At 29.1% G+C, this 23,299-nt stretch overlaps 4 protein-coding genes across 4 annotated transcripts; 2 read left to right on the plus strand and 2 right to left on the minus strand.

Annotated features, from left to right (window-relative positions):
- Positions 1–6,290: 6,290 nt before the first annotated feature.
- On the minus strand, positions 6,291–12,773 carry LOC123293531 (FK506-binding protein 59). The gene is made up of 7 exons (XM_044874391.1): positions 12,347–12,773; positions 12,147–12,289; positions 11,952–12,072; positions 9,656–9,903; positions 9,421–9,583; positions 7,904–8,289; positions 6,291–6,500 (listed from the first exon to the last, which is right to left on the minus strand). Exons 1-7 carry the CDS (start codon positions 12,564–12,566, stop codon positions 6,348–6,350), a joined length of 1,434 nt encoding a protein of 477 aa, XP_044730326.1. The 5' UTR covers positions 12,567–12,773; the 3' UTR covers positions 6,291–6,347.
- Positions 12,774–14,608: 1,835 nt separating this feature from the next.
- Positions 14,609–15,306, plus strand: LOC123293550. The gene is made up of 2 exons (XM_044874411.1): positions 14,609–14,789; positions 14,964–15,306. The coding sequence occupies exons 1-2, from the start codon at positions 14,679–14,681 to the stop codon at positions 15,183–15,185; spliced, it is 333 nt and encodes a 110-aa protein (XP_044730346.1). The 5' UTR covers positions 14,609–14,678; the 3' UTR covers positions 15,186–15,306.
- Positions 15,307–17,013: 1,707 nt separating this feature from the next.
- LOC123293548 (LDLR chaperone boca) lies at positions 17,014–18,045 on the minus strand. Its single transcript, XM_044874408.1, has 3 exons — positions 17,773–18,045; positions 17,485–17,714; positions 17,014–17,373 (listed from the first exon to the last, which is right to left on the minus strand). Exons 1-3 carry the CDS (start codon positions 17,923–17,925, stop codon positions 17,199–17,201), a joined length of 558 nt encoding a protein of 185 aa, XP_044730343.1. The 5' UTR covers positions 17,926–18,045; the 3' UTR covers positions 17,014–17,198.
- Positions 18,046–18,503: 458 nt separating this feature from the next.
- On the plus strand, positions 18,504–20,019 carry LOC123293551 (signal recognition particle 14 kDa protein). Its single transcript, XM_044874412.1, has 3 exons — positions 18,504–18,641; positions 18,722–18,794; positions 19,772–20,019. Exons 1-3 carry the CDS (start codon positions 18,618–18,620, stop codon positions 20,002–20,004), a joined length of 330 nt encoding a protein of 109 aa, XP_044730347.1. The 5' UTR covers positions 18,504–18,617; the 3' UTR covers positions 20,005–20,019.
- The last annotated feature ends 3,280 nt before the right edge of the window (positions 20,020–23,299 follow it).

Genomic DNA, 23,299 nt, shown 5'->3' on the forward strand with positions numbered 1-23,299 from the left:
TTTAACTAAAAATTAAATTTAAGAATTTAATAATGCTTACTATTAATTCCCAAAGTTTCAGAAATTTTGACCGTTTAAAATGGGAAATAATTATGCCAACGTCCCAATTTCGATCAATTTACGTCAAAATTAATATCTCGAAAGTGAAAATTAATTTCTAAATTTTTTTTTTAGAATTGTATTGTATAAACATTTTTTTCTACTTTTTCTTCAATATATAATAATATTATAAAAAATAGTTGGAGAGACCGGACATTTTACATGCTTTAAATGGGACATGACCCTCAAAATCGCGAACTTTGTCTTTAAATATCTCGCGATCTAAACGGTCAAAAATTATGAAATTTTAGGAATTCATAAATAAAGCTATTATAAACCCGAGAAAAAAAATTCGGCCAAATCTGTCGAAAAGTGATTTCATGCTGGTACTACCTTAAGAAGTGATTACCTTTTGTTTCGGACAGTTTGTTAAAAAACTAATGTGATAAAATGAATAGTAAATATCTTGTATCTTTGTTCAGCTTATTACAGTCTGTCCGAAAAAATAACAGAACAGCAGAATTCACTTTCCGATCTATTGAAACTTCTTCATACGAAACGAACGAGCTTTACATTGAGTTTCCGAACGTGGAAATTGCATATCGAATATTGATCACATTAGATGAACATTCGGAACTGTAGCGCAGAAAATTCATTTTCATTCATTTCAAAGTCGAGTTAATAATTACTTACGTTCTTGAGAATAGATTTAGCCTAATTACAGCAAATTTTCTTCTATGAATGATTAATTATTTAAAAATTGTATATCGAAGCTTCAATAATGGGCGGTATTATTAACTTTGCCCAGGGACAACGGGACTCTGTTAAGATCTCAAATTGATAATTACTAACGATATATTTTAATTGAACGTATCCAAAATTGTAACAAAGAGTGCGATAAATTTATCGATTCAGTAAAAAAAATTTATCTGTTGGAAAAGTGGAGGGTTAAAAAATACATTTTCGGATATTTTTAGATAACATCTTTTAAACGAATGAATCCTTTTTTCAAAATGGCGGACGGGAGACAACGGCGCCAACCCCACAAACTTGGGGTTAAGGTTGTATTGACCCCCAGTACATGTCCCACAAATAAAATCGCGTCCTCTAGGAAATGTTCAGTTTGGCCCTAAAATTGTAACATTTCAATGGACTAGTATTTAGTAATTTTTGGCGTTTGTAACTGATTTCTACTTCCCAAGTTTTGATGGCATTTGAGTAGAGTTAAAACATACTAATACTAAGTTCTAATCGTGTCTTGTCAGAAAAAGTTCGTAACTTAATTAAGAGTAAGTTTAAGTAAGATTCAGAATCAGAAGATGATCTAGCTTTATCTTCCTTGCAGTCAAACCAAGCACAATTATGAAACGACATTTTTATATTTTTTATTTGATAATTAACAGTTTATTACGAATGACTGATGACTGATTTGATAATTAAAAGACTGATTATACTCTAGAGCTATTATTTGTAATGTTTATTGTTTTGTTACCTAAGTGTAGGTATGACCATTGACAGATAAGAATTTATAAAATTGTTTTTTGTTTTAGAGTTGATTTTTATTTATATAAATTTTATGATTTTTAATTGATTGATGAGAAGAATATTTTATGTTTTGGTTTCATTTGTCTGATTTGAAGTGCATAAGTAAATAAAACATTTAAAACATTTTAGTTTTTTTTAAATATCAAAATTTTGATATATATCGGATCTATATCAAAAATATCCGATATTTTGATATTTATAATAAATATCGGATATTTTCGAAACCTTTGAAAAATCAAAAAAAACGAATCAGCGCATTTTTATGTGAAATGATATTACTGTATTTAGTTTAGTCTATATACGGGAGTATCTTCATAGTCAAACAGGCTTCAACTTTATTTATAAATAGAGCTATTTTTTAGAGCAAATTTTTATCCCTGCCTCAAAAATCAGCTTTTGTTTGAAATAAATGTTTCCTAGATCCCAATTTTTGGGACCTTTGATTGGGAGTTAGATCAAAAAGTTGACACCAACAAAATTTCAAGTTATTGTCAAACAAAAATTGTTTTTAAACTTTACTTTTTATCGAAAAGAAGTTAGCTTTTCTCCTTAAAATTTATTTTCCATTCTATGCTATCAAGTTTGTTTTCTTTCCGTAAAATCAGGTGCCCTTGAAGTCCAAGAAAAAAATTTTCAAACAAAACTTTTTTATGCTGTTAAGAAACTCAAAAGATCATAAAGCTACCAAAAATAAGTAACTCCATTTAAAAAAGGACCACTACTCGAATATGAAAACGTCCCCATATAAACAATATAAAACTAATATTTTCGAGTTTTTTGATTTACCATTTCATTTTCGAAATATGAGAAAAACTCGTAGATAAAACATAATAAACCAAAATATTTGTATAGTTTATTGTCGGTAATGTTAAAGCTTTATCTTTTATAAGGTCTAAAGCTTATTAGCAGGTAATAATTCTTTAAGAGGTCACAAAATTTACGAAGACAAATACATCATTTCCATAATCAAGAATTTATTTTAAACTTTATCATACAAAATTTTGTTAAATTATCAAAAATTGGTACTCTGAAACCAGATTTTGAGAACGCTTCCAAAAAGATGTAAGTTACATAATTTTCACAGAATTTGTTAATTGTTTTCACCAGCTCTTCCAATTTCAAGTTTTTTAATTTATGTAAACTGACACTTCAAATTTCTATTGTTTCTTGGCTGCTCAAGCTTTCTCTAATTCAAAATTTTAATTTTATGTACTGCCAACAGAATGATTTCCCTCATGTCTAGTTTACAAATATCTTAAGAACATAGTGGATTCTGAAAAAAAAAAAACAAATTCCATTAAATCATTTTCGCAGCCGACTTTCGGCGACATATAAATTTTTTAGTTTCGGGGCCGTTTTGTGGAAAGTTTACGATTTTTATAGACAGATACACTTTGTTATTGTATTTGTTAAATTAGATTAGTTTCAGTAGCTCTCAACTTTATGATTTATCTCTCGACTTCTCGGAACATTGAAGTGGCAACTAATATAGGAAATTGGGAGGCAACAATTCGAAATTTAATTAACTATTGAACGTCAATAAATCCTTGACTATTTTATCAACCAAAGAAACGTCTAATTTTGAAGTCTTTTATAATTAATGTTGATTGTACAACTTACAACTCTGGCTCCTCAGCTACAACTCCATCATCCTAAGCATATTTCTACCATTCATATCCAATTCTTGTCATTTTCTTGCGTCGAGGACTCACGCTATTGGTTCGCAGAGCGAAGATACTTATTATTACAACCATAAATGTTTAATTACCAACAACTTGAATCACAGTATTAGAAATATATACAACAAATCCTAAATTCAGTTCCAACTGAAAGTCAAAAAACTTTTTACGATCATACTCCTTTCCACACCACCCAGTTGGGGTAGAGCACATTGGCGCGTTTTTTTTAAAAACGTGGTATCCCCTATAGGCCTAATCCACGCGTTTAAAATAACTCACGAAAAGAGTTTTATTTCAATAATAGATTTCATTGTAACGAGAAACTTTGCAATTGAAACGAAAAAGGGGCACGTTTTCAAAGCGACACGTGATCACGATCCCGCTTCAAATGGTGAATCTCGTCGTAATAAATTCTAAAATTAAAAACTACTGTTCGTCGTTATTCAAAACTAAAATGGATAAGTTCCCTGTCTATCCTAACGCAGTTCTGTGATAGGACAGATGGACTACTTTTCCACTCGAAATCAAAGAACTCGGTTACACTTGTGGTGTACACGAGTTCCTCGTTAGTTAACTCCAACTTTCACCACTGGTCGATTTCGCGGCCAGCAGTTCTGATGAAGCATTAGATGATTATATATTAATTAATAAAAATAAATAACTTAAATAATCCAAGTGGCTCCCGACAAAAAAAAAAATGTTTAAACGAATAATTTCGACTTACAAACAAATTAAAAATCATTACAAATTGAACATCATTGTACTTAAATTACAAATTTTTAAATGAAATTATTTTGTACATACTTAACTTTACATATAACGTTATTACTTAAAGAAACTTTATTCGAAATTTAGAATTATTCCTCAAATTTATGGAAATTTTTATTACACACACAAGCAACCAAAGGAAAGAAATTAATGAAGGATCCATAATTTCAACACCCATGTCGATAGTGTGTAATTTGTTTCACTTATTCGAGAATATTTTCAAATTTTACGATATAAGTTTTTAAAAAATATATACGTTTCAATATGTATATTTATTGTATGTAAATTTCGATTTATTAAAATAACGAATTCAAATACAACTAATTCAAAAAGCAATGACTTTAATTTATCTTAAATCAAAATATTGTTAAATCATTCTTTAAATTTCAAACTTAGAAATAGAAAATTCAATTTAAAAGTAAGTAATTAAAATTCTACTTACAAAAATTAAAACTGATTCTAAATAATTGGGAGCCACTTTTCAATTTACGTTAAGATGATGATGTTGATGTAGGCCTTTAGTTTTTGGTCCATTGGGAAAACCATCTGAAACAAATAGAAAATATAAGGATTTTATTAAAATATGTAAATAATTTTAAAACATTTTAACTTACGTTTCAAAAGTTGAAACAAATTTGCATATACAAAATAAAACAAATTATATACATCGGTTTTACATAATTTGCCTTAATTCACATATGCAAATTTAATTGTAATCTCATGGCATCCATTCATAATGGAGTCCGAAGAGATTATGATCGTTATGATCATATCAGCTGCGAAGCCGGCTTGTAAACAGGATATGCCATATTAATTTAAAATGTTTGCGCAGAAGCGGAAGCAGGTTCTAAACACAATTTCAAAATATCTTACAAATTTATATTCAACATTTTAAAAAATAAATATTTATAGTAACAAAAAAGCAAAAAAAATTAATAATTCTTATTTTTTTTAAACAGCTGTTATAAATTAAAATAATGTTTGTTTTCAATTAAAATTTATGAAAACTGATAATTCAAACAAATCAAATTTACAATGAAATAAATACTGATAAAACTGAAAACATCTGATTTTACTAGATTTGAATTTGTACCGCCAAATGGGCCTTTTTTTTATTTTGGTGGGTAAAATTTTTCATTGGCTATCAATAGTCATTCGAACTACCCTACCTACCTTTTATTGTTTTGGAGAAAATGGACACCAAAATTTTGTTCTGGTTTGCGCCCTGACGAATAAACAGTAACGTTTACGAAAAAATGTTTCAGCAAAAGTTATTTTTTTTTTAAGGAAGATTTTTTACATTTAATTTTTTGTCATATCTCTAACGGTTAAAAAGATGGATCCTACGGACCTAAGACTCAGATGACCTATGCTAGTCATTTGCGAACCTCACTTTTTACGTCCTGAGCACGTTTTAAAAATTCAGCTTTATTTCTCTTTTTGTTTTTGATTTATCGTAGCGACAGACATACAGACAGTCCACAGCACAGATTATAGTTTTTAATGTAAAATGAATTATAATCTGTGGTCCACAGGACACTTACAGGCGATTCAGTTGTCGGAAGCATTCATGGGCTATAAATTGGAATCTTGATGCGTCATGGAGTTGAAGAGCGAAGAGCGGCCTTCGTATTACAGTGCGTACAAGCAGGCGAATGTCCTCTATGCCTTTTGACAACTTTTGGCCAAAGCATTTTTCCGTAGTTAGCGCATTTTCTTTCGATTAAATGCAATAATGACAACATTTTTAAGTGGAATTTCATCCGAAAGCTAACGTTTTTCGAAAAAATTTTTAAACAAAAATTGTTAGTTTTTTTTATGATGATCAACTTTCTAATTTAAAGTGTTATTAGAATATCTTAGCGTTAAGGATCTAAATTGGCTATTAAAGAAACCCGAAAAACCAGATCCAATCTGATGTCAGAACATGATGCTCCTTATCAAACTCTGCAACGTTTGTTTAAGTTATTTTTTGATTGCTTACTTACAAAACAATATATGTACGTGAATAGATTAAAATAGTCCACAGAGTATAATAGCTCAATGAACATTTCTAAGCTTGAATATTATACGCGTACTGTATTTAGCCTCATAAAACCTACAGACTTAGAATTGATCACCGAAATCCCCGCACATAGCCAGTAACAAATATCAATGGACTCAAAATAATAAAACAAATAAATAATTCGCATAATGTGTATATTTCGTATTTTAATATAAAATAATTATCCTGATGCCTTTTTTAAAAAAATTTACAATTTTTATCAAAAATCAATAACGCACATAATTATTAAATGATATAAAAACTTTTTTTCTTTACATATTTTTAAACTCTCCAGAATTATTTAACATAAGTATATTTGGATTTTCTTTCTCAAAATTGGTTGGAGCACGTTCACGTTCCTCTTCACCCCATTCACCTAATGTTGTCATCACATCCGGTTGTTGTCGCCGTTCCTCTTCCTCTTTCTACGCAACAAATTAACAAACCAATTTGTGTTCACATCATAATTTTTAAAGTTTTGTCTTTTTTTTTTCGAAATAAAAATTTGATTAATTTGGATACAATTTGGGTACACATCAGTAACGTAATCTTATTTCAAATCGTTATAAATAGCTTCAAGTCGGTTTTTAATGTAAATTGTGTTTAAGAAACAATTTTAAGGTGGTTTGGCCATTAAGAATGTACGAGCACCAAGGCAATTTTAAATAAAAAGCTTGTTTTTTTTTTGTATGAATTTGGACTAAGTCTAAATCAATTCTGAAAATTTTAAGGTATGGGGGGGATCGGGGTTGCCCGATTATTTTAATTAATAAATGCTTTAAACAATAGGCATATTTAACATTGATGTTATGGGAAAACGCTAGGCGGATGATATATTTTCATAGATTCCTCCAAAACTAGTTGGTGGAAATTAAAAAAAACTACTTAAATTAAAGTTAATACCTTAACAAATTATTGAAAACAAAAAAAACTCATTGTGCTCGACTAATTAAAGAATAAAGGATGTATGAGCACGGTAGTGGGAACACAAATTTAAAAAAAATATATTTTTTCAATTTTGATGGTGAATTATGTTTATAACTTGACAATATAACACAAAAAGTAATAATAAAATTTTCATATCTAAAATATCGAAAATTGAAAATTTTGTTTAAATATTTCGTAAACCAAGGCAGATATCGGAAAAATTTTATTCTTATTTTTCGTCTACATTCATAAAGTTAAAACAAAATTCTTCATCTTGAAAACAAGGTACAAATAATTTCAACCCTAAATCTATAATTACCGTGGTGCTCGTACTACCTTACGTAATTTTTGGTTAAATAACAGTTGGCACAATTTATTCTTTTACTGCTAACAGTGTTTAAAAAAAAGACTTCAGACATCATTATTTGAAAGCTTAATTTTTATGGTACTTTTGCGTCGATAGTGTCAAAAAACTACCTTTCTAGCGTGTGATATAGAAGAGGGTATTTTCGAGGCAATTTTTCATAATCCAAGAGGCCCGGGTTCGTGTCCTAGTGCAAGTGTTTTTTTCAATTATTTTTAATTATAACTTAGCTATAAAAATACAACCGAACCACCTTAAAGAGAAATTGCTTTGAATCTAAAAGCTAAATAAAAAACTTTAATGGCATCGAAATATGTGATATTAATTTTACGAACCCAATTACTATCAGTAAAAGACATGTGAAATTCTACAATTTTTTCATCAACCATTCACTACATTACATTGATTACGTACGTACAGTGATTCAATTTGATTTTAGCTTTTGGTTTGGGTAAAAAATTAATATGAATTTTACAATAATTATATGCTGTGTATCAATTTTTAATATTCAAAAAAATATTATATTTTTATTTAAACCTCTGAATCTCTTTTAGCAAATTTTTCAAACATATTTGCGTATATTTTCTTTTCCTTTGATTTCTGTTCCAATATTTTCTTTTTTGAGATGTGTACTTGTGTAACGGCCGCTTTATTTGTTGGATCTAGGCTAAGTACTTCTTCAAAATCTTTTAATGCTAATTCAGCTTCACCAATCTCTAAATATGCTTGACCACGTCGAAAGTATGCTTTTACATTATTCGCATCTAATGCTAGAGCTGATTTACATGCATCACGTGCTTCAATATATTGTGCAAGTTTTAAATAACATAATGCTAAATTTAAATGCGCTGATAGTCTTAAGTCACGTGTTTCATTTGGTGGTATGTCATTGTCATCGGCTGGTTCATCCTCATTTGATGAATCTATAAAATGAAAATAACTGTTTAAATTTCTCAGTTACAACAAAATTGTAATAGGGGATCGGACTTAATTTTTTTTATCACTTCAGGTGATGAATTCTCATTGTACGTACAGAAAAGTGAAGTTATTTTAGGTTAAGTTAGAGTGGCTGTCCTGGGGTGGGACACACTTAGACCATATGATCCGTTGTGACACCGAAAAAGGGTTGGCCCATCCCCATCCACTACTTAATGAAGCATTTGGAGCTGTTTAAGAAGAGCAGTAGCGCTTTGATTTCGACGGACCTTTGTTTTGAAGTGAAGTTGGTTTTTAAAAATCTTTACTTGTACATGCAAGATATGAACGTTTAAAATTCCTAATTAAACAAAGAGGAATATACCCACTAGTAACGTCATATATGAGTATCGCCATAAAGATTACATATAAAACTGTGTTTTGTCAAAAGGAGATGGGCAACCTTGGAATGCAATTATAACTTCTGCGTTTTTTAATCAATTTTAATTTCACTTTCAAATTTTGCCATGATATCAAGTTTATTTTTACATTTTTATGGGTAATATGGCCAATTCGACATCAGGATTATCCGCTATTGTATTGGTATCATGAAATGGCCCGATAATTCCAAGATTAATTCAATTACCAAAATTATAGAAATTATCTATTTGTTACATATTTTGATACCATTTACTAAAGTAAATCGAACCCAATGCAGAATGTATAGATTCCAAGAGATTTAGGAAAAAATAGACCCGAAAAAAATTTCTGTAACAGTGTCCTATTTTTGAATGCAAGAGCTAACCAGCGAATGCAGATCCTAACCAACTCCTCTATAGTCGATAAACTCAACCCAGCCAACTCGTAATAAAAAAACCGATTTCAAGACATTGATAAATTAATTTCTATAGCAACATGGTGCATAATACTTCGAACTAAGTATAGGTTTCGATAATTCCACCTTGGATTGAGAGATACACGTATGGAAAATTATGAAACCTCTAATCCTGATATTTACACCTGTAGAAACCTTCAGGGGGTTGTAGTCTAAGGAAGTATAAGATCAATGACTCAGACTTTCCAATTAGTATAATACACAAAAACAATACCTTATTTATTTAAGTATGTATATAAATTACCTGGTCCTGGTTTTTCAATTGCATCGATAAAAGTAAGAATTTTCTTATACATTTTATTAGCCAATAAATATTTGCCCGCTTTAAAATATTGTGTACCCTTTTCTTTAAATAATTTTGCTTGTTCTAACCGTTCTTGTGAATCCATTGACCAGCATTCTTTGGACTAAAAACAAACAATGATTTAAAATATAAAATACAAATTTTTAGTCGTGGACTTGTGATATATTTTCAATACCTTCTCGAAATGATTAAGTGTGACTATATATTCTACGGTTGAATTTGGTGGAATATTGTATTCATCGTTATGAACGTTTTTAAATGCATATTTCGGTTTAATAATTAATTTTGATTGTTCACCTAACGTAAATTTTTCAAGTGCAATTTCAACTCCTTCAATTACTTTTGATTCACACCCTTCTCCCAAATTAAATTTCACATCACGATCTTCAAAAATTCTACCATCTAATGATCCAGTTAAGTGAACTGAAAATTAAAGAAATTTAAATATTTTCTAGATTTTATATCCAATATTTTAGCTATATTTGGGTTAGGTGATCAGACAAAAAGTGTTTTTCTTCCTTCCGGGCGGAAAGTGTCAACTTTCGTCCCACTGTGCTTAACGAAGTTACTGCTTTCCGTCTCCGTCGAGCAGAAAAAAACCTATATACACCACGGGAACAAGTAAATAGTGTTTTAGATTTCATGTTTATTGTCCACACTACGGGAGCAAGTAAAGAATGTATTACATTTCATGTTCATTGTCCCCCAAGGCGAAGTCTATACTATTTCAGAACTCCGAAAAATCAGACACGAACGAGAAAACTGGAAAAATCTATAAAATTTTGTTGGTAATTTGAAAGAAAATCTTGTTCTCAGGAAATTTAAAATACAAAAAAACCTAAAAAAGGCATTTCATTATTGAATAATTTCCAAAATTGTTTGATACTTTTCAGATTGCCCTAATTTCCATAACAATTTCCGATCAATTTTATTCCCGGAAAGTTCCTCATTTGTCCGCACTCCTAATAAATATAATCAAAATGTTTTTCAATGTATCCTTTTACAAGTTTAGAATGTGTCCGAAACCTTGGATCCATCAATCCTGAAGACAATCCTGTCTTTGACAGACAGAATCCTTTAGATTCATCTGCTTCAAATTGCACCCGGAAGCGTCTCGCCTTCGAGTGAAAGGTTGTTCTCAAGGAGGGCACAGAGCAATCGCTTGATCTATGAATCCACCAGCATGTATTTTAATGTATAAATGATAAAAAATTATCTAAAATTCATAATCTAAAATTATTTTTTATTATTAACGCAAGATAAGTGCCATCTTACCACAAACAGTAGTGATACATTTCCGGTAAAACCGCAATCGATAGTCAATTTTTTTTTTATTTGCTAAAAGAGCGTTTTTATCACGGATTTTTAACAACCATTACCCCAAATCGAATATGAAATGTTAACTAATGTTAATTATAATAAGTTAAATAACATGTTAATTATAATATTAACAAGTGAAAATAAACAATTAACTTAGTTAATTGTTGAAATACCTTATATAGACAGAGTTGAATATTAGTGCTTATATTATTTTTTTAAATTAGTTTAAAAAAACAAAGTCATGTAGGATAAAATAGCGGCTATTTTTCAACTGAAAATTTAAAAAAATTTCAATGAAAACTGCCCCGTTTACACCCTTACATTACCGGATGAGTTTATTATGAAATTAAAATCATTAAACTACTAACCACAAAATTTCAACTCAAAAAAGAAACTTAAGTTTTGCCCTAATTTGCACCGTCAGGTAAAATAAAGATATTTACGGGAAAATGTTTCAAGCAAAAATTGTTATTTAGTAAGAAACATTTTTTACATTTAAACTTTGGTTCTATCTCTAACAGTTTACGAGATGGGTCTTTGGACCCAAGGCCCAATTTAACTATGTTGCACATTTACGAACTCAAACTGACTTTTTATTTCCGGAGCACGACATAAAAATTTCAGCTTGATATCTCTTTTCGTTTTTGAATTGTGATGAAGGACGGACGGACAAACGGAATTGATAGTATAATTAATATACCTTGATATATATTTCATATTTACAGGGTATAAAAACATTGGAGTGTGTAAAATGGTTTCGATTCACGACTCACTTTTGTAAGTAAGCAAAATCTTGGTCTTAGAAAGAACCAATTATTTAAAAAAAATTTGATGAACATCGTGTGTCATAAACATCCCCGCGTCTTGAGAGCATTGTTTCAATTATCGTTATTTAATTTGTATCTCAAAATCTTCGCCAAACTTTCTATTTTAAGTATTTGAAACTCATTAACGATCAAAACAGGATCGAAAAAAAAATCGTGTATAAGTGAAAGGTAATTTCTTCTGTAAATGAAATCAATATATAACGATTCCCCCATTATAACAATTATTGTTGCTATGGAAGTTAGTTCTAATGTATAAAATGTTGTTTTCCAACAAACATAATGCAATAAATAAACTGATCTATACCATTAAATTGGAAAACTTACCATCAACTAGAGCTCCGTCATTTGGATGAGCGTATCCTTTGCCAGGCGTAAGAACTAATCTCTCAATACTAAAATCTTTTTCTGGACTTAAATCTTCGCCAATCCAACTAAATACTTCAACCTGTAAGAATAAATAATGTTAATTAGAAATAAGACTAAATTAATTTTAATATTCAATTCAATATTTGATTATACCTCAAATTCTAATGTGGCATTAGGAGGTATTTTTGGTGGACTGCCAGAAGCTCCATAAGCGTACTGCGGTGCACAAGTTAACAATGCAACTTCCCCTTTTTTCATGGAAGCAACACCAATATCCCATGCTTTTATCACGGTTCCTAAACGAAATGAATCAGTTAAAAAATTAGTTTTAAAAGCATATTTTAACTAATTACCTTTTCCCAAATCAAATTGGAAAGGTTCACCGCGTTCACGACTTGAATCAAATACAGTTCCATCAAGTAATTTTCCCACATAATGAACAGTAACTTTTGAGCCGGTTGGGGGATATTCATCACCGGTTCCTTCATGTAAAATCTTTTTCAAAACACCACCATCTTTCTTTGGTGTAATATCGATAACTTCAATATCGTTTTTTTCGTTAGTTCCCGTCATATTTTCAAGTTTTAGTTTGAATAATAATTAATTGAATTTATTATATTTATATCAAAATCTGAACCACTATTTTAATATTTATAAAACTATGTAAAACTTTGTATAAATGTGATTGATTATTTAAAGTTATTTGACTTAAATCTATTATGTGTACAATTTTCTAAAACAATTCTAGAAATTTCTTGTTACTATGACAAACAACATGTGTTATTGTTTCTTATTGAGCGTTTTCCGTATTAAACACGAACGCGATAAAAACACGATATTTATGAATTTATGACAATAAAAATCATAGACATACAAAGTTCTAGAGACGATATAGAAAATAGACCTGAAGAGACGATATAAGTTTGACCTTTACTCATCTGATTACCAGATGAGACATATTTTTTATGAAATATATTTTATTGATTATTCAACGCGCCTATGATAGCTTCCCTATCAAAGTGTTCATGGCAAGTCCATGCCATTATTTTCGTAATTTAATTATATTTCTTCTGATACCAATTTCGATTGGTTAACAGTCAATATAGGTAACTACAACGATCTGTTAACCAATCGAAGTTGGTATCAGGAGAAAGACAATTTAATTACGAATAAAGTCGTATTGGCTTACCTGCAAAAACCGTTTTTGCTCCGTTATGGAAAAAATTTTTGCCTGAATATTTAAATCGGTTGACAATTGTATTTTTATGGTGAGTATGACCTGATTTCCTCCTCGTTTCCACTATTCTTGATACGTTTTTAGTTTAAATTATAAATTTAAATAAAAAATACTTTAAATAATAGTTTTAATAAATCAAAAATTCAACTAAATTTGTAAGAATCAGTTGTCAAATCGCTGCGCCACGGATATCGCGTGTAATGGTCCAATTTTTTCTACTTTTAAGTACAATCAAAGCTTGTCTCTGGAATATATTTTTTATAGGTCTATGGACGAAATGGAATTTACTAGAATCGCCAACTTGTATATATTTATCTTAGATCATCTATTACTAGATAGGCCTATCGTGTACCAAGTATATGTACATTTTTGCTTCACAGAGAAGATTAACAAAGACGACAACACAATATTCAAACAGCTGACAGAGAAACACAATAACAGAGCATAATATTCAATAAGCATGATCGTATTGATTGAAGTCAGCTGCTTCAATAGTTACTGTTTGTTTAATAATTTTTGTATACAAGTTCTAAAAAACGGTTAGTTATTGTTTTATTTGCAAGGAATATTTTAAAGTAAACATGTATCACAGGTTTGTAAAGTTTAATTATTTAATAATGTTTATTAAATGGCAATTATTATGTTGTAAATACGCACCAGGATATTATCCCTATCCTTATCCCTATCCCTATATATTATAAATGTGAAGGTAAGCATGTTTGTCTGCTTGTTTGTTTGTTACGCTTTCACGCTAAAACTAGCGAATGGATTTTAATGAAACTGTACAGCAATATAGCTGATATATCAGAATAACACATGAGCTATAATTCATAAAGATACATATAAAAAAGATAAAAAAATTTAATTTAATTTGACATTTACCATTTTTAAATTTTTACAGAAATCTTTAATTTATGGTTCAAAATGATGATTATAGATGAAATAGATCTATGATTGTCATTTTGAAGCATAAATTAACGAATTATGTAAAAATTTAAAATACTAAATGGTAAACAAATCATGGCCAACTTTTCTGATATACTCAATGAATTATGACTATTTTACATTTAACAAAATGGAAAACTGTGTATATCAATAGAAGGTGGAGGCTATAAAGCGGTGGTTTGTACTTTTAAGCCCAGTGAAGCGGGCGGCTATCAATCTAGTATTGTATATAAAGATACGCGCTTTAATAATCATTTTCGTTATTTATTATCCTTCTCAAATATCTTTGTGAGGTGGTTCTCGCTGTGCCAAAGCCAGTTAGTATATTTTCAAAGATATTTATTAATATCAGCGATGTCAGCATTCAAGTAAGGATGGTTTGACTTACAATTAGTTTGACGTTTGATACATCTAGTTTGCTTATTGAGTTGTCTAATAGATGGCAAAATAGTCGGAGTTGATTTTCAATTGTTCAAATCCCTCTTGTTTGAAGATGGGTTAAGATGTCAATTTACATTAAAGAATTAAATAAACAAGAGCGAAAATTACAAAATGAAAGAAATATTTTGGTAGAACAACTTAAACTTATGAATGAACAACTTAATAATTTACAAGTAAGTTTTATTTACCAGAAAAAATTCCAATGACAACATCCTTGCCAGAATATTTACCCAACAAAGAATCAAGAATTAAGTAGAATAAAATTTACCCCAATTTATCCATCACATACCTACGCTATTATTAAAATTTAAATAAAATTTATTAACAAATTTTTATAATTATTTCAGGTAGAAAGAATGCAATTATTACAAAACTCAAATAAGAATAAAAAAGTTCCACAAAAGTCGAAGGTGGCCCTCATTAAATCTGATAATGATATCAATATGGATAATGAATCTGAAATAAATAACATACCAGTTTCTTTGAATGCTTCTGCTGTTTTAAATGACATGCTACATGGCCAATTTACTGACTACAAGAATGAAGATATGGAAAGAGAAGACGACTAAAGTCCTAATATATTTTATTAATTATTTTTTAAAACATAAATCGATTTACTAAACGTGACGCACTCTACTGTTCCTATGCCAAAAAAAAAATGAATTCGAGATGAAATTCAACTAATCAATAACTAAATACATCTTATTAATTATATGTTCTTAAAATCAAAGATATAGATTAAATAAAATGTTCAGAATAGTTAATGTTATCAACTTTTATTATATATTTTTTATACAATAAATTTTTGTAAAAAATAATAAATTCTTAATTTTTCAAAATCATTTCAATTAAAAACTGAAATTTTTTAAAAGCTGAATTTCTTTCAGTTTTATTCAAATAATGCCGATTTTACTTTACATGACAAGTTTGTAATGCTCAAAAATAGAGTTGAAAACGGTCACTTTAAATTGAATCGTTTTCTGGACTGTTGCCCGACACACAAAAAGGGCCCTGCAATTGAGGAATAGGAACAATAAGAATTTTATACATTTTCACTTTTTAATTCGTACAACGTAAATGTTATTCTTTCCCAATTTAACAATATAACTGGTTTTTCATTTTATACAATTGACTTTATTTAATTGGATAGTATCCGAGGAGTGTTGTATTTTGAGGTCGCTTTTATGGTTAGATTCGAATTTAGCGACCCCAAAAGCCCTTAGACTGGTTTTTTTTATTATAAATTATCTTTTATAATATTTTTCGGGAACTCTATGGCATAAAAGTCGAATTCCCGAAAAAGGGAGTAGGAAAGGGTCACAAACTAATTCAATGAGCTTTTTTTTAATGCCATTGCGAACAAAATGAGTCGTGTTAGATCAAAATCGGTTCATTATCCAAAAAGTTAGTTTTAATAAATACTAATTGAATTAATTAATTAATTGTATTATTTTTCATTAACTTTGAAAACAATAATAAAAGTAAAGCGAAGATAATTTGATGAAAAAAATTTTTACGAAAAACACATTAATTTTGGTTCAATATTTTCAATGAACTGTTTAAATTATTCATAGTAGAGAGCTTTAATTTGTGGTATTCAATTTTATATTAAATATATTATGTGATTAAATAAGTGTATTTTTAAATTTATTTAATCACATAATATATTTAATATAACTGTTTCAAATATTTAAGAAGCAGATAATTAATTATTGATTAATTTCAATCTATTATAATTTTATAAAATTTAAAAATTTATGTGACCTTTGTTTCCTGACTCTATTGTTTCTATTAAAATTTTTTCTTTAAACACTAATACAAATTTAAATAAATTTACATTTTCTTTCAAAATACTTTTATTATATAAATTAAATTAATATACAAAAATATATAAAATATACAATTGCAATTCACTTTGGAAACTTCGAGAAAGAAGATAAAAAAAGAGATTTGCAGTAATAATATACGGTAAGGCTATTCGGACACTATTTAACGTCAACGCTGTTTTCAGCGACTTTTCTTACAAAAGCATCTAGAATATCAGGTAAAAACACAATTAAATCAATTTTTATTTAGATTAAGAATCTGTTGTCGGAGCTGGCGAAAAAGTAATAGTTTTTCCATGTTATTACGTTCATTCACTAATCCACGGGTGGCCATGCCTTTAATGGATAAAAACTTATAATAGATAATATATATTCTGTTGATGTGAATCATCTACTCCAAATTATTATTCAAAAGAGAGTTTAACATAAATATTTATTATCATAATCTGGTAAATAATTTATTTTAATTTTGAAGGGTAATATTTTATTTGTTTCAGGGTGTTGCGGTCTTTTTCAGATTTTTATAATTTATTTATTTTTTAATTTTAAGAGGTTTAATGCTACTGAAGACGATTGCCAAAGCAATCGAAACTGGTCTAACTAATTAATAATAATTTTAATCTAGTTAAATATTTTTATTGTGGGTCCTGAAGGAGATATATTTTGACAAATTATTTTAACGTGAGACTCACGTTAAACACCCGATAGTGTCCGAATAATCTCAACCTATAATAATATAATTAATTAAACTTTAAATTATAATTCATCTACCGACTTAGTTGTTTTTTGTTTATTATGTAAACCGTCATATTTTTTTTGTTCGATTGTTACGTCTAAACATCTTTCTTGATTTATCAAATACTCTTTGGCTTCCCATGATTGAGCACCATCCGCAAACATAAATATTGCTCGATTATCATCAATAAGATATCTGCAAATTAAACATTAAAATTATGGTTATCTAGAAAATCAATTTTTAAACAAAGTGTTTGGGAAAATAAACTGTATAATTAGAAATTTCACTATCTTTTATATTATATACCTTTCGGCTTGAATGTGTGCATTCCTTAAGCTATTTTGCCATAGCCGTGTAATTTGATCAGTCTCTTCTCGGGTAGGATTTCCATTTACGCTTACAAAACTCATTAAAGTACGTCCTTTTTTGGATGCTTTTAACATATCCTCCGGATTTGTCATTTTGCTAAAGTCCACTTGGGGTGGTGGTCGTAAATGTTCTGGCAATTCATCCGGTTCAAGTGGTTCTTCATCTTCCTATAAGAATTAAATTAATAAACTTTGAGATTATACTAATATTATGGTATTTCATTACCTCCCATTGATCTAAAAGTCTTTCCATATCAGCATCCGAAAAATCTCGGATATCTTTTTTGGCCCATTCTGGTTTTTCGTTTTCGTTAAATTTTTTAGATAATGAATAACTTATAAGTACAGTAAATGTTAAGAGTAATATGATTTTATGCATGTTGTGTAACGAGATTCTATGTGTTAATTACGCTAAAAAAAATATTCCGAACTTATAGAAAAATCCCAGTAAAGGATTACTCAGAAATTTTTATAAAAATGGTTAGTTTCTAGTTTATTATGAGTTTATTGCACCGGTGTAAACATCGCAAATTATGTAAAGGTAGCTCCACACTCTAACTAATTGTTAGAGATATGTGGACGCATTTTTGTATGATTAATATTTATTATTATACTACTGTACACAAATTCAGGTCAATATAAAAAAATACATGAAACTTTCATAAATAGAGATCTCAAGTCAGACCTTTTCATTTAAAAAAATGATTCTCTTTTGTTTCGGACAGATGACATATGTCTTTTGTTTTTGTGATAAAACCGCTGTTTGATAATGGTATAAGATATTTTCTTTACTTGAATAATTTTTTGGCAACTGTCCGAAACAATAGCAAGTAGATGAAAAAGTCCATTTCGTTACCCATATCCGTATCGTAAATTTCAACTTAGACCTTTTTTTTTTGACACTCTTACTTCAATGTGAATTATACTTTAGAATCATAGATAAGTTTCAATCGAACACGAATTGTGAGTTGTCACCATAGATAATACAACTTGTTATTTGTCAATGAAATTTTGACACGTGCGATTTTTTATAGATTAGAACGATTGAAGGAACTTTTCTACAACAACAAAATGGTTCTTTTGGAAAATGATTCGGTAAAATCACAATATTATTAATATTAAGTTATTTCCAATTAAGTTGATTTTTAATTGTTTCTCTTAATTATTTGTTGCAGTTTTTGACGGAATTGACAAAGTTATTTCAAAAGTCCAGACAGAGTGGAACAGTTCTATTAACACTTAAGCGATGTAAGACATTCATACTTGCAACTTGAACCTTTGATATCCTTTTGAATTGCTAATTATATATACATTTAAGTTGAATTTAAATTTAGACTAGGTTAACTAATACCCAGGTTTGTAACGCTTAGAAATATTGATGTTACGAACATAATATTGGTATAGGTGTTCATAAAATCACCTATTGTGGTCTTGTATTTGTTTTCACTTATTTTTCAATAATTTCAATTTGACATTTACTATACTATTTACATGTGAATAATTGGAAGTTAATCATAATTTAATTAAAACGCATGATTTATTGAAAATTTTATAACAGCGCTACGGTCGATTTAGCTGTCGCATCCACCTGCTATGCTCCCTGGGATGCATGTTTTCTATTTTTATACCATGTATATGAAATATACATAGTATATTAACTTTAGTCCCAAGTTTGTAACGCTTAAAAATATTGATGCTACGAAAAAAAATTTGGTTTGGATATTTATAGAATCACCTAATTAGTCCATTTCCGTATGTCTGTCTGTCCGTCTGCATCACGATTACTCAAAAACGAAGTCAAGCAATATCAAGCTGAAATTTTTATAGCGTGCTTTGTACGTAAAAAATGAGGTCGAGTTCGTAAATGAGCAACATAGGTCAATTGGATCTTGACCTATGGGTCCGTAGGACCCATCTTGTATACCGTTAGAGATAGAACAAATGTTTAAATGTTCCTTATAAAAAATAAACAACTTTTGTTTGAAACATTTTCTTGTAAACATCACTGTTTACCCACGAGGGCGCTAATTAGGTGAAAATTTTGTAGTATGTATTATATGGAAATATCAGTTATGTGTGTGTGGCTATTTAAGAGTGGAAATCTTTCTTTCTTTATTTTATTTTCGTCTATACATGGTATTTCAACAATTATCTCAGTCAATTGTTTGTTTTCACTTGTATAATATATTTAGATTTAGTATTGACATTAAATTTTTCTTTTATAGATGATGGTCAGACTAGACCAGAACCCAGAGAAGGTAAACCACGGCTACCAGAACCTTCAGAATATTTATGTTTGTTACGAGCATCTAGTAGGAGTAAAAAAATTAGTACAGTGGTTCATCAACGAGATGTGAATAAATTTCAATTAGCGTACACCAACTTATTGAAAAATAATTTAGATGGCTTAAAGAAATTAAAAAAAGTAAAAAAATCTAGTAAAATAGCTACACAATAAATAAAGTTAATTAATTTTTTGATAGTCCATTCAATAAATTGTGTTCAATTTCAATTTAAAAAAATTTAATCATTTTTTGTGAACTGAAAAATGACTCGAACATTTTCGTTTATTACGTGGAATCGTTCTAAGAGACATTTTATCACGTTAAAATTTACTTTATTATAATACATATAAAGTCTGCAAATTAAAGGATGAATTATACCATTTGTGTGTGCAAAGGCTTGGTTATGAGCTGTAAGATAGGTTTATGGCATGTCAATAATTTACTCAGACCTATGCCACGGATCTAGTAATTATAGTAGGGGTGTAGTATAAAGTCCTACTTATGACGAGGGGGTGTATCACTCAGGGGGGAAGCAATGTGCCTACTTTTGATTGGCTGCGGCTCTCATTTGCGGGAAATTCAAATAGAACGATAATACTTCGTTTGTTTTAGATTTTAATATTTCTATATCCATGGTTTTGATTGCCTTAAGCAATATGCCTGCTTTTGATTGGTTTCAGCTGTTCGCAATTTCAATGGCGAGAAAATTTAAATGTGTAGCGAATTATGCGTGTGTTGTAGATTAGTCCGAGCAAAAAATCTTTCTATTTAAAGTAAAATCTTTTACTTTACCGAGCAAAAAAATGTATTTTTTTAAAATACAATTTAGAAATTAATTACAAATATAATATTTTTAACTAATTACCCTTGGATGAAGGAATATACCTTTAATATTCCTATGACCGACTAATTACCTAAAGAATATATCATAAATAATTCGTAAAATAATAAAAATAAAACTTCACTTATTTAAATTAAGATTAGGTTCACGGGTACATAATTCAATACATAAATAAATAATAATTTCCCCAAATAAATTTTTACATTAATGTCATATTTTAAAATTTCTATAATACGTTGAAATTTAGTGTTAATTAATCGACGTATTTTCGAGACATTCTTAAGCCTTCTTTTGAATTTCATTAGTTAACTTATAGTAGTCATACCACTAGGATTGAAGAGTGAATATTCACTAAATTGAATAGAAAATTGTTGCGTTTAGGTTACTTATATCGTTGAAAAAATTGTTTTAAAACAAGCATAAATACTTCACGTATTTATTTTTCTTTACAAATTTTACTTTTTTTTGAATATAATATTATTTATTTATGCTGTCCACACACGTCAAACATGTTTCCATGCTTACAACGAATCAAAAACACTTAAAGAAGGCTTTGAGCATATTTTCAGCATGCGCCTAGTTAACAACCAATAGAAAGTAGGCACAATGATACCCTGCCTCTTCCCCCTGAGTGAGACTCAACACACTCGGTTATACTCCATCCCTTTTAAAATATTCCTATATCCATGACCTATGCACATGTATGTACTCGCAACTTGTTCTGTTGGCAATTCTTTAGAAAAAAGCGGCATTCGATTGTCTCACCCATAATCGTTTTACATTGTATAATTTCAATTACAAGGGCCAAGTATTTAGTTCCTTCTCTCAGTTTTTTTGAGCAATACCTACCAAAAGTGTTCACTTTTTACTCTACTATAATAGACGTATTAAAAAAATATAGACCGATAATACAATAAATACACAGTTTAATAAAGCAACACATTTATGAGTTGATAAAATAATGCCGTAGCCTTTGGAAATAGAGTTAGTACATTGGTAACTTAACAAAGTATATTCGTATATGCTCGTGTATATAATAAAAGTCTCTTTGATTAATTAATCGTCAATACTAAGGGTTGGTGATAGACCACAAGCCCATGCTGAAATTTTTCGGGTGAAATGACCCACCAGGAATCATGTGAAAAAGATGCTACTATATGTAAAATTAAGTTTAAGGATCATGGCGTCAGTTTTGCGCGGTACAGGCGAGTACAGGTGAGAATATCAATGTCACACTTCTTGGTATCTCACCCCTACACCACAAAATATGTACGTCGTTGCTGGATGCTAACTCTGCCTAGGTATTCGAAGCGAATTGCATATAAATGCCGCACCCAACAAATACTACAAATGCTATGAAATCATAAATATCAATTTGCTCCTATTGTTAGCGCAGCCAAGAGACCAAGACCAAGCTGATTTTGTTGCAATTCCTACTGTAAAAATAGTCTATTATATTTTAGTTTTATAATAATTAAATAATTGTTTCGGAGTATTCATAAACAATGTTTCCTACAAATTTAATTTTGCATTTTGGTAGACTGGATACTTTAATATTATTAAAATTGGAGAATATCGGCCTTACTGTAATAAATTAACTGATATTTTATCTCCGAAAAATTAATCAATTAATCGATTTTTAAGCCATGTATTCTGATTTTTCTTTGAATATTCATATATTCAAAAAATATATTTAAAATTGTTGCGTATCATTAGAAAGTAGGATCGTCGTCATTTGAAAAAATTTCCAATGAAATAAAATTTTGCAATTTCGATTTTTGTACAATTTACAGAAATTTTAAATGAAAGTGGGTTTGATTTTTTAAAGAAATAAGTGCGAAAGCTTCTTATTTTAAAATTTCATACGTATACCTAGATTTTGCATTGACTTTTGTAAATTATATAAATAAGCTGATTTGTTATTTTTGTTCAATTCTAAAAGAATTTAAATTTATTTTGTATTAAAAAATTAGAGGTATGCGAGGTCAGTTTAGTAAGCTGGAGTAGTTATTGACTTGCACCAAGGGTAGAGTTCTTTAAAAACAATTTTGAGGGCAGCTTTGTTTATATGGAGCTGGTTTTATCTGTCTGATTTTAGTACTGGTTTTAAAAAATGACCTTGTTTATCGCGAATATTTGATGAAAACCTAACAGACTTGATCATTATCATTGTATTAGTTTTTATTTATAACATTTTTGTTTATAGTTTTCTATATTCTGTAATTTCGAAATAAGGATTAATAAATTTTACTTTTGAATAAAATATTGTTTTTGCTGCAATTAATTAACGTTTAAAGCTATAAACTTTGTACATAAGAGGTAATCTCAAAATTTGCTCAAGATATCGAGATGCGAAGTTTTTTGTATCATGATTTAATGATTGACGTAGGCTGTATTTGATGGCAGTAGGGTTGTAGAAAATCCTTAAAAATAAATTTGACCTTTCTACTTATTCATTACCAATTTGTGTAATATACAGTATCTGCTGTTAGATTTTATACATTCAATCGTCGGTTCTGATATTTGTTTACAAATGATCAATTTTGAGACCGATTTTAATTAAGTTGATTACAATAATTTGTTTTGCGTGTTCTTTATATTAAAAAATAAACAATTTTAATGATTTT

Source organism: Chrysoperla carnea, chromosome 2, assembly GCF_905475395.1.
Source record: "Chrysoperla carnea chromosome 2, inChrCarn1.1, whole genome shotgun sequence".
NCBI lineage: Eukaryota > Metazoa > Arthropoda > Insecta > Neuroptera > Chrysopidae > Chrysoperla > Chrysoperla carnea.

Bases quoted from the DNA above. Each gene is read 5' to 3' on its own strand.
- LOC123293531 (XM_044874391.1), bottom strand. From the start codon at position 12,566: ATGACGGGAACTAACGAAAAAAACGATATTGAAGTTATCGATATTACA. The intron at 9,904-11,951 runs GTAAGTTTTCCA...TTTAATTTTCAG, and splicing joins TGACGGAGCTCTAGTTGATG to TTCACTTAACTGGATCATTA. The intron at 8,290-9,420 runs GTAATTTATATA...TTCATTTTATAG, and splicing joins AATTGAAAAACCAGGACCAG to ATTCATCAAATGAGGATGAA.
- LOC123293550 (XM_044874411.1), top strand. From the start codon at position 14,679: ATGTCAATTTACATTAAAGAATTAAATAAACAAGAGCGAAAATTACAA. The intron at 14,790-14,963 runs GTAAGTTTTATT...TAATTATTTCAG, and splicing joins AACAACTTAATAATTTACAA to GTAGAAAGAATGCAATTATT.
- LOC123293548 (XM_044874408.1), bottom strand. From the start codon at position 17,925: ATGCATAAAATCATATTACTCTTAACATTTACTGTACTTATAAGTTAT. The intron at 17,715-17,772 runs GTAATGAAATAC...TAATTCTTATAG, and splicing joins GACTTTTAGATCAATGGGAG to GAAGATGAAGAACCACTTGA. The intron at 17,374-17,484 runs GTATATAATATA...TTTAATTTGCAG, and splicing joins GCACACATTCAAGCCGAAAG to ATATCTTATTGATGATAATC.
- LOC123293551 (XM_044874412.1), top strand. From the start codon at position 18,618: ATGGTTCTTTTGGAAAATGATTCG. The intron at 18,642-18,721 runs GTAAAATCACAA...TATTTGTTGCAG, and splicing joins TTCTTTTGGAAAATGATTCG to TTTTTGACGGAATTGACAAA. The intron at 18,795-19,771 runs GTAAGACATTCA...TTTCTTTTATAG, and splicing joins TCTATTAACACTTAAGCGAT to ATGATGGTCAGACTAGACCA.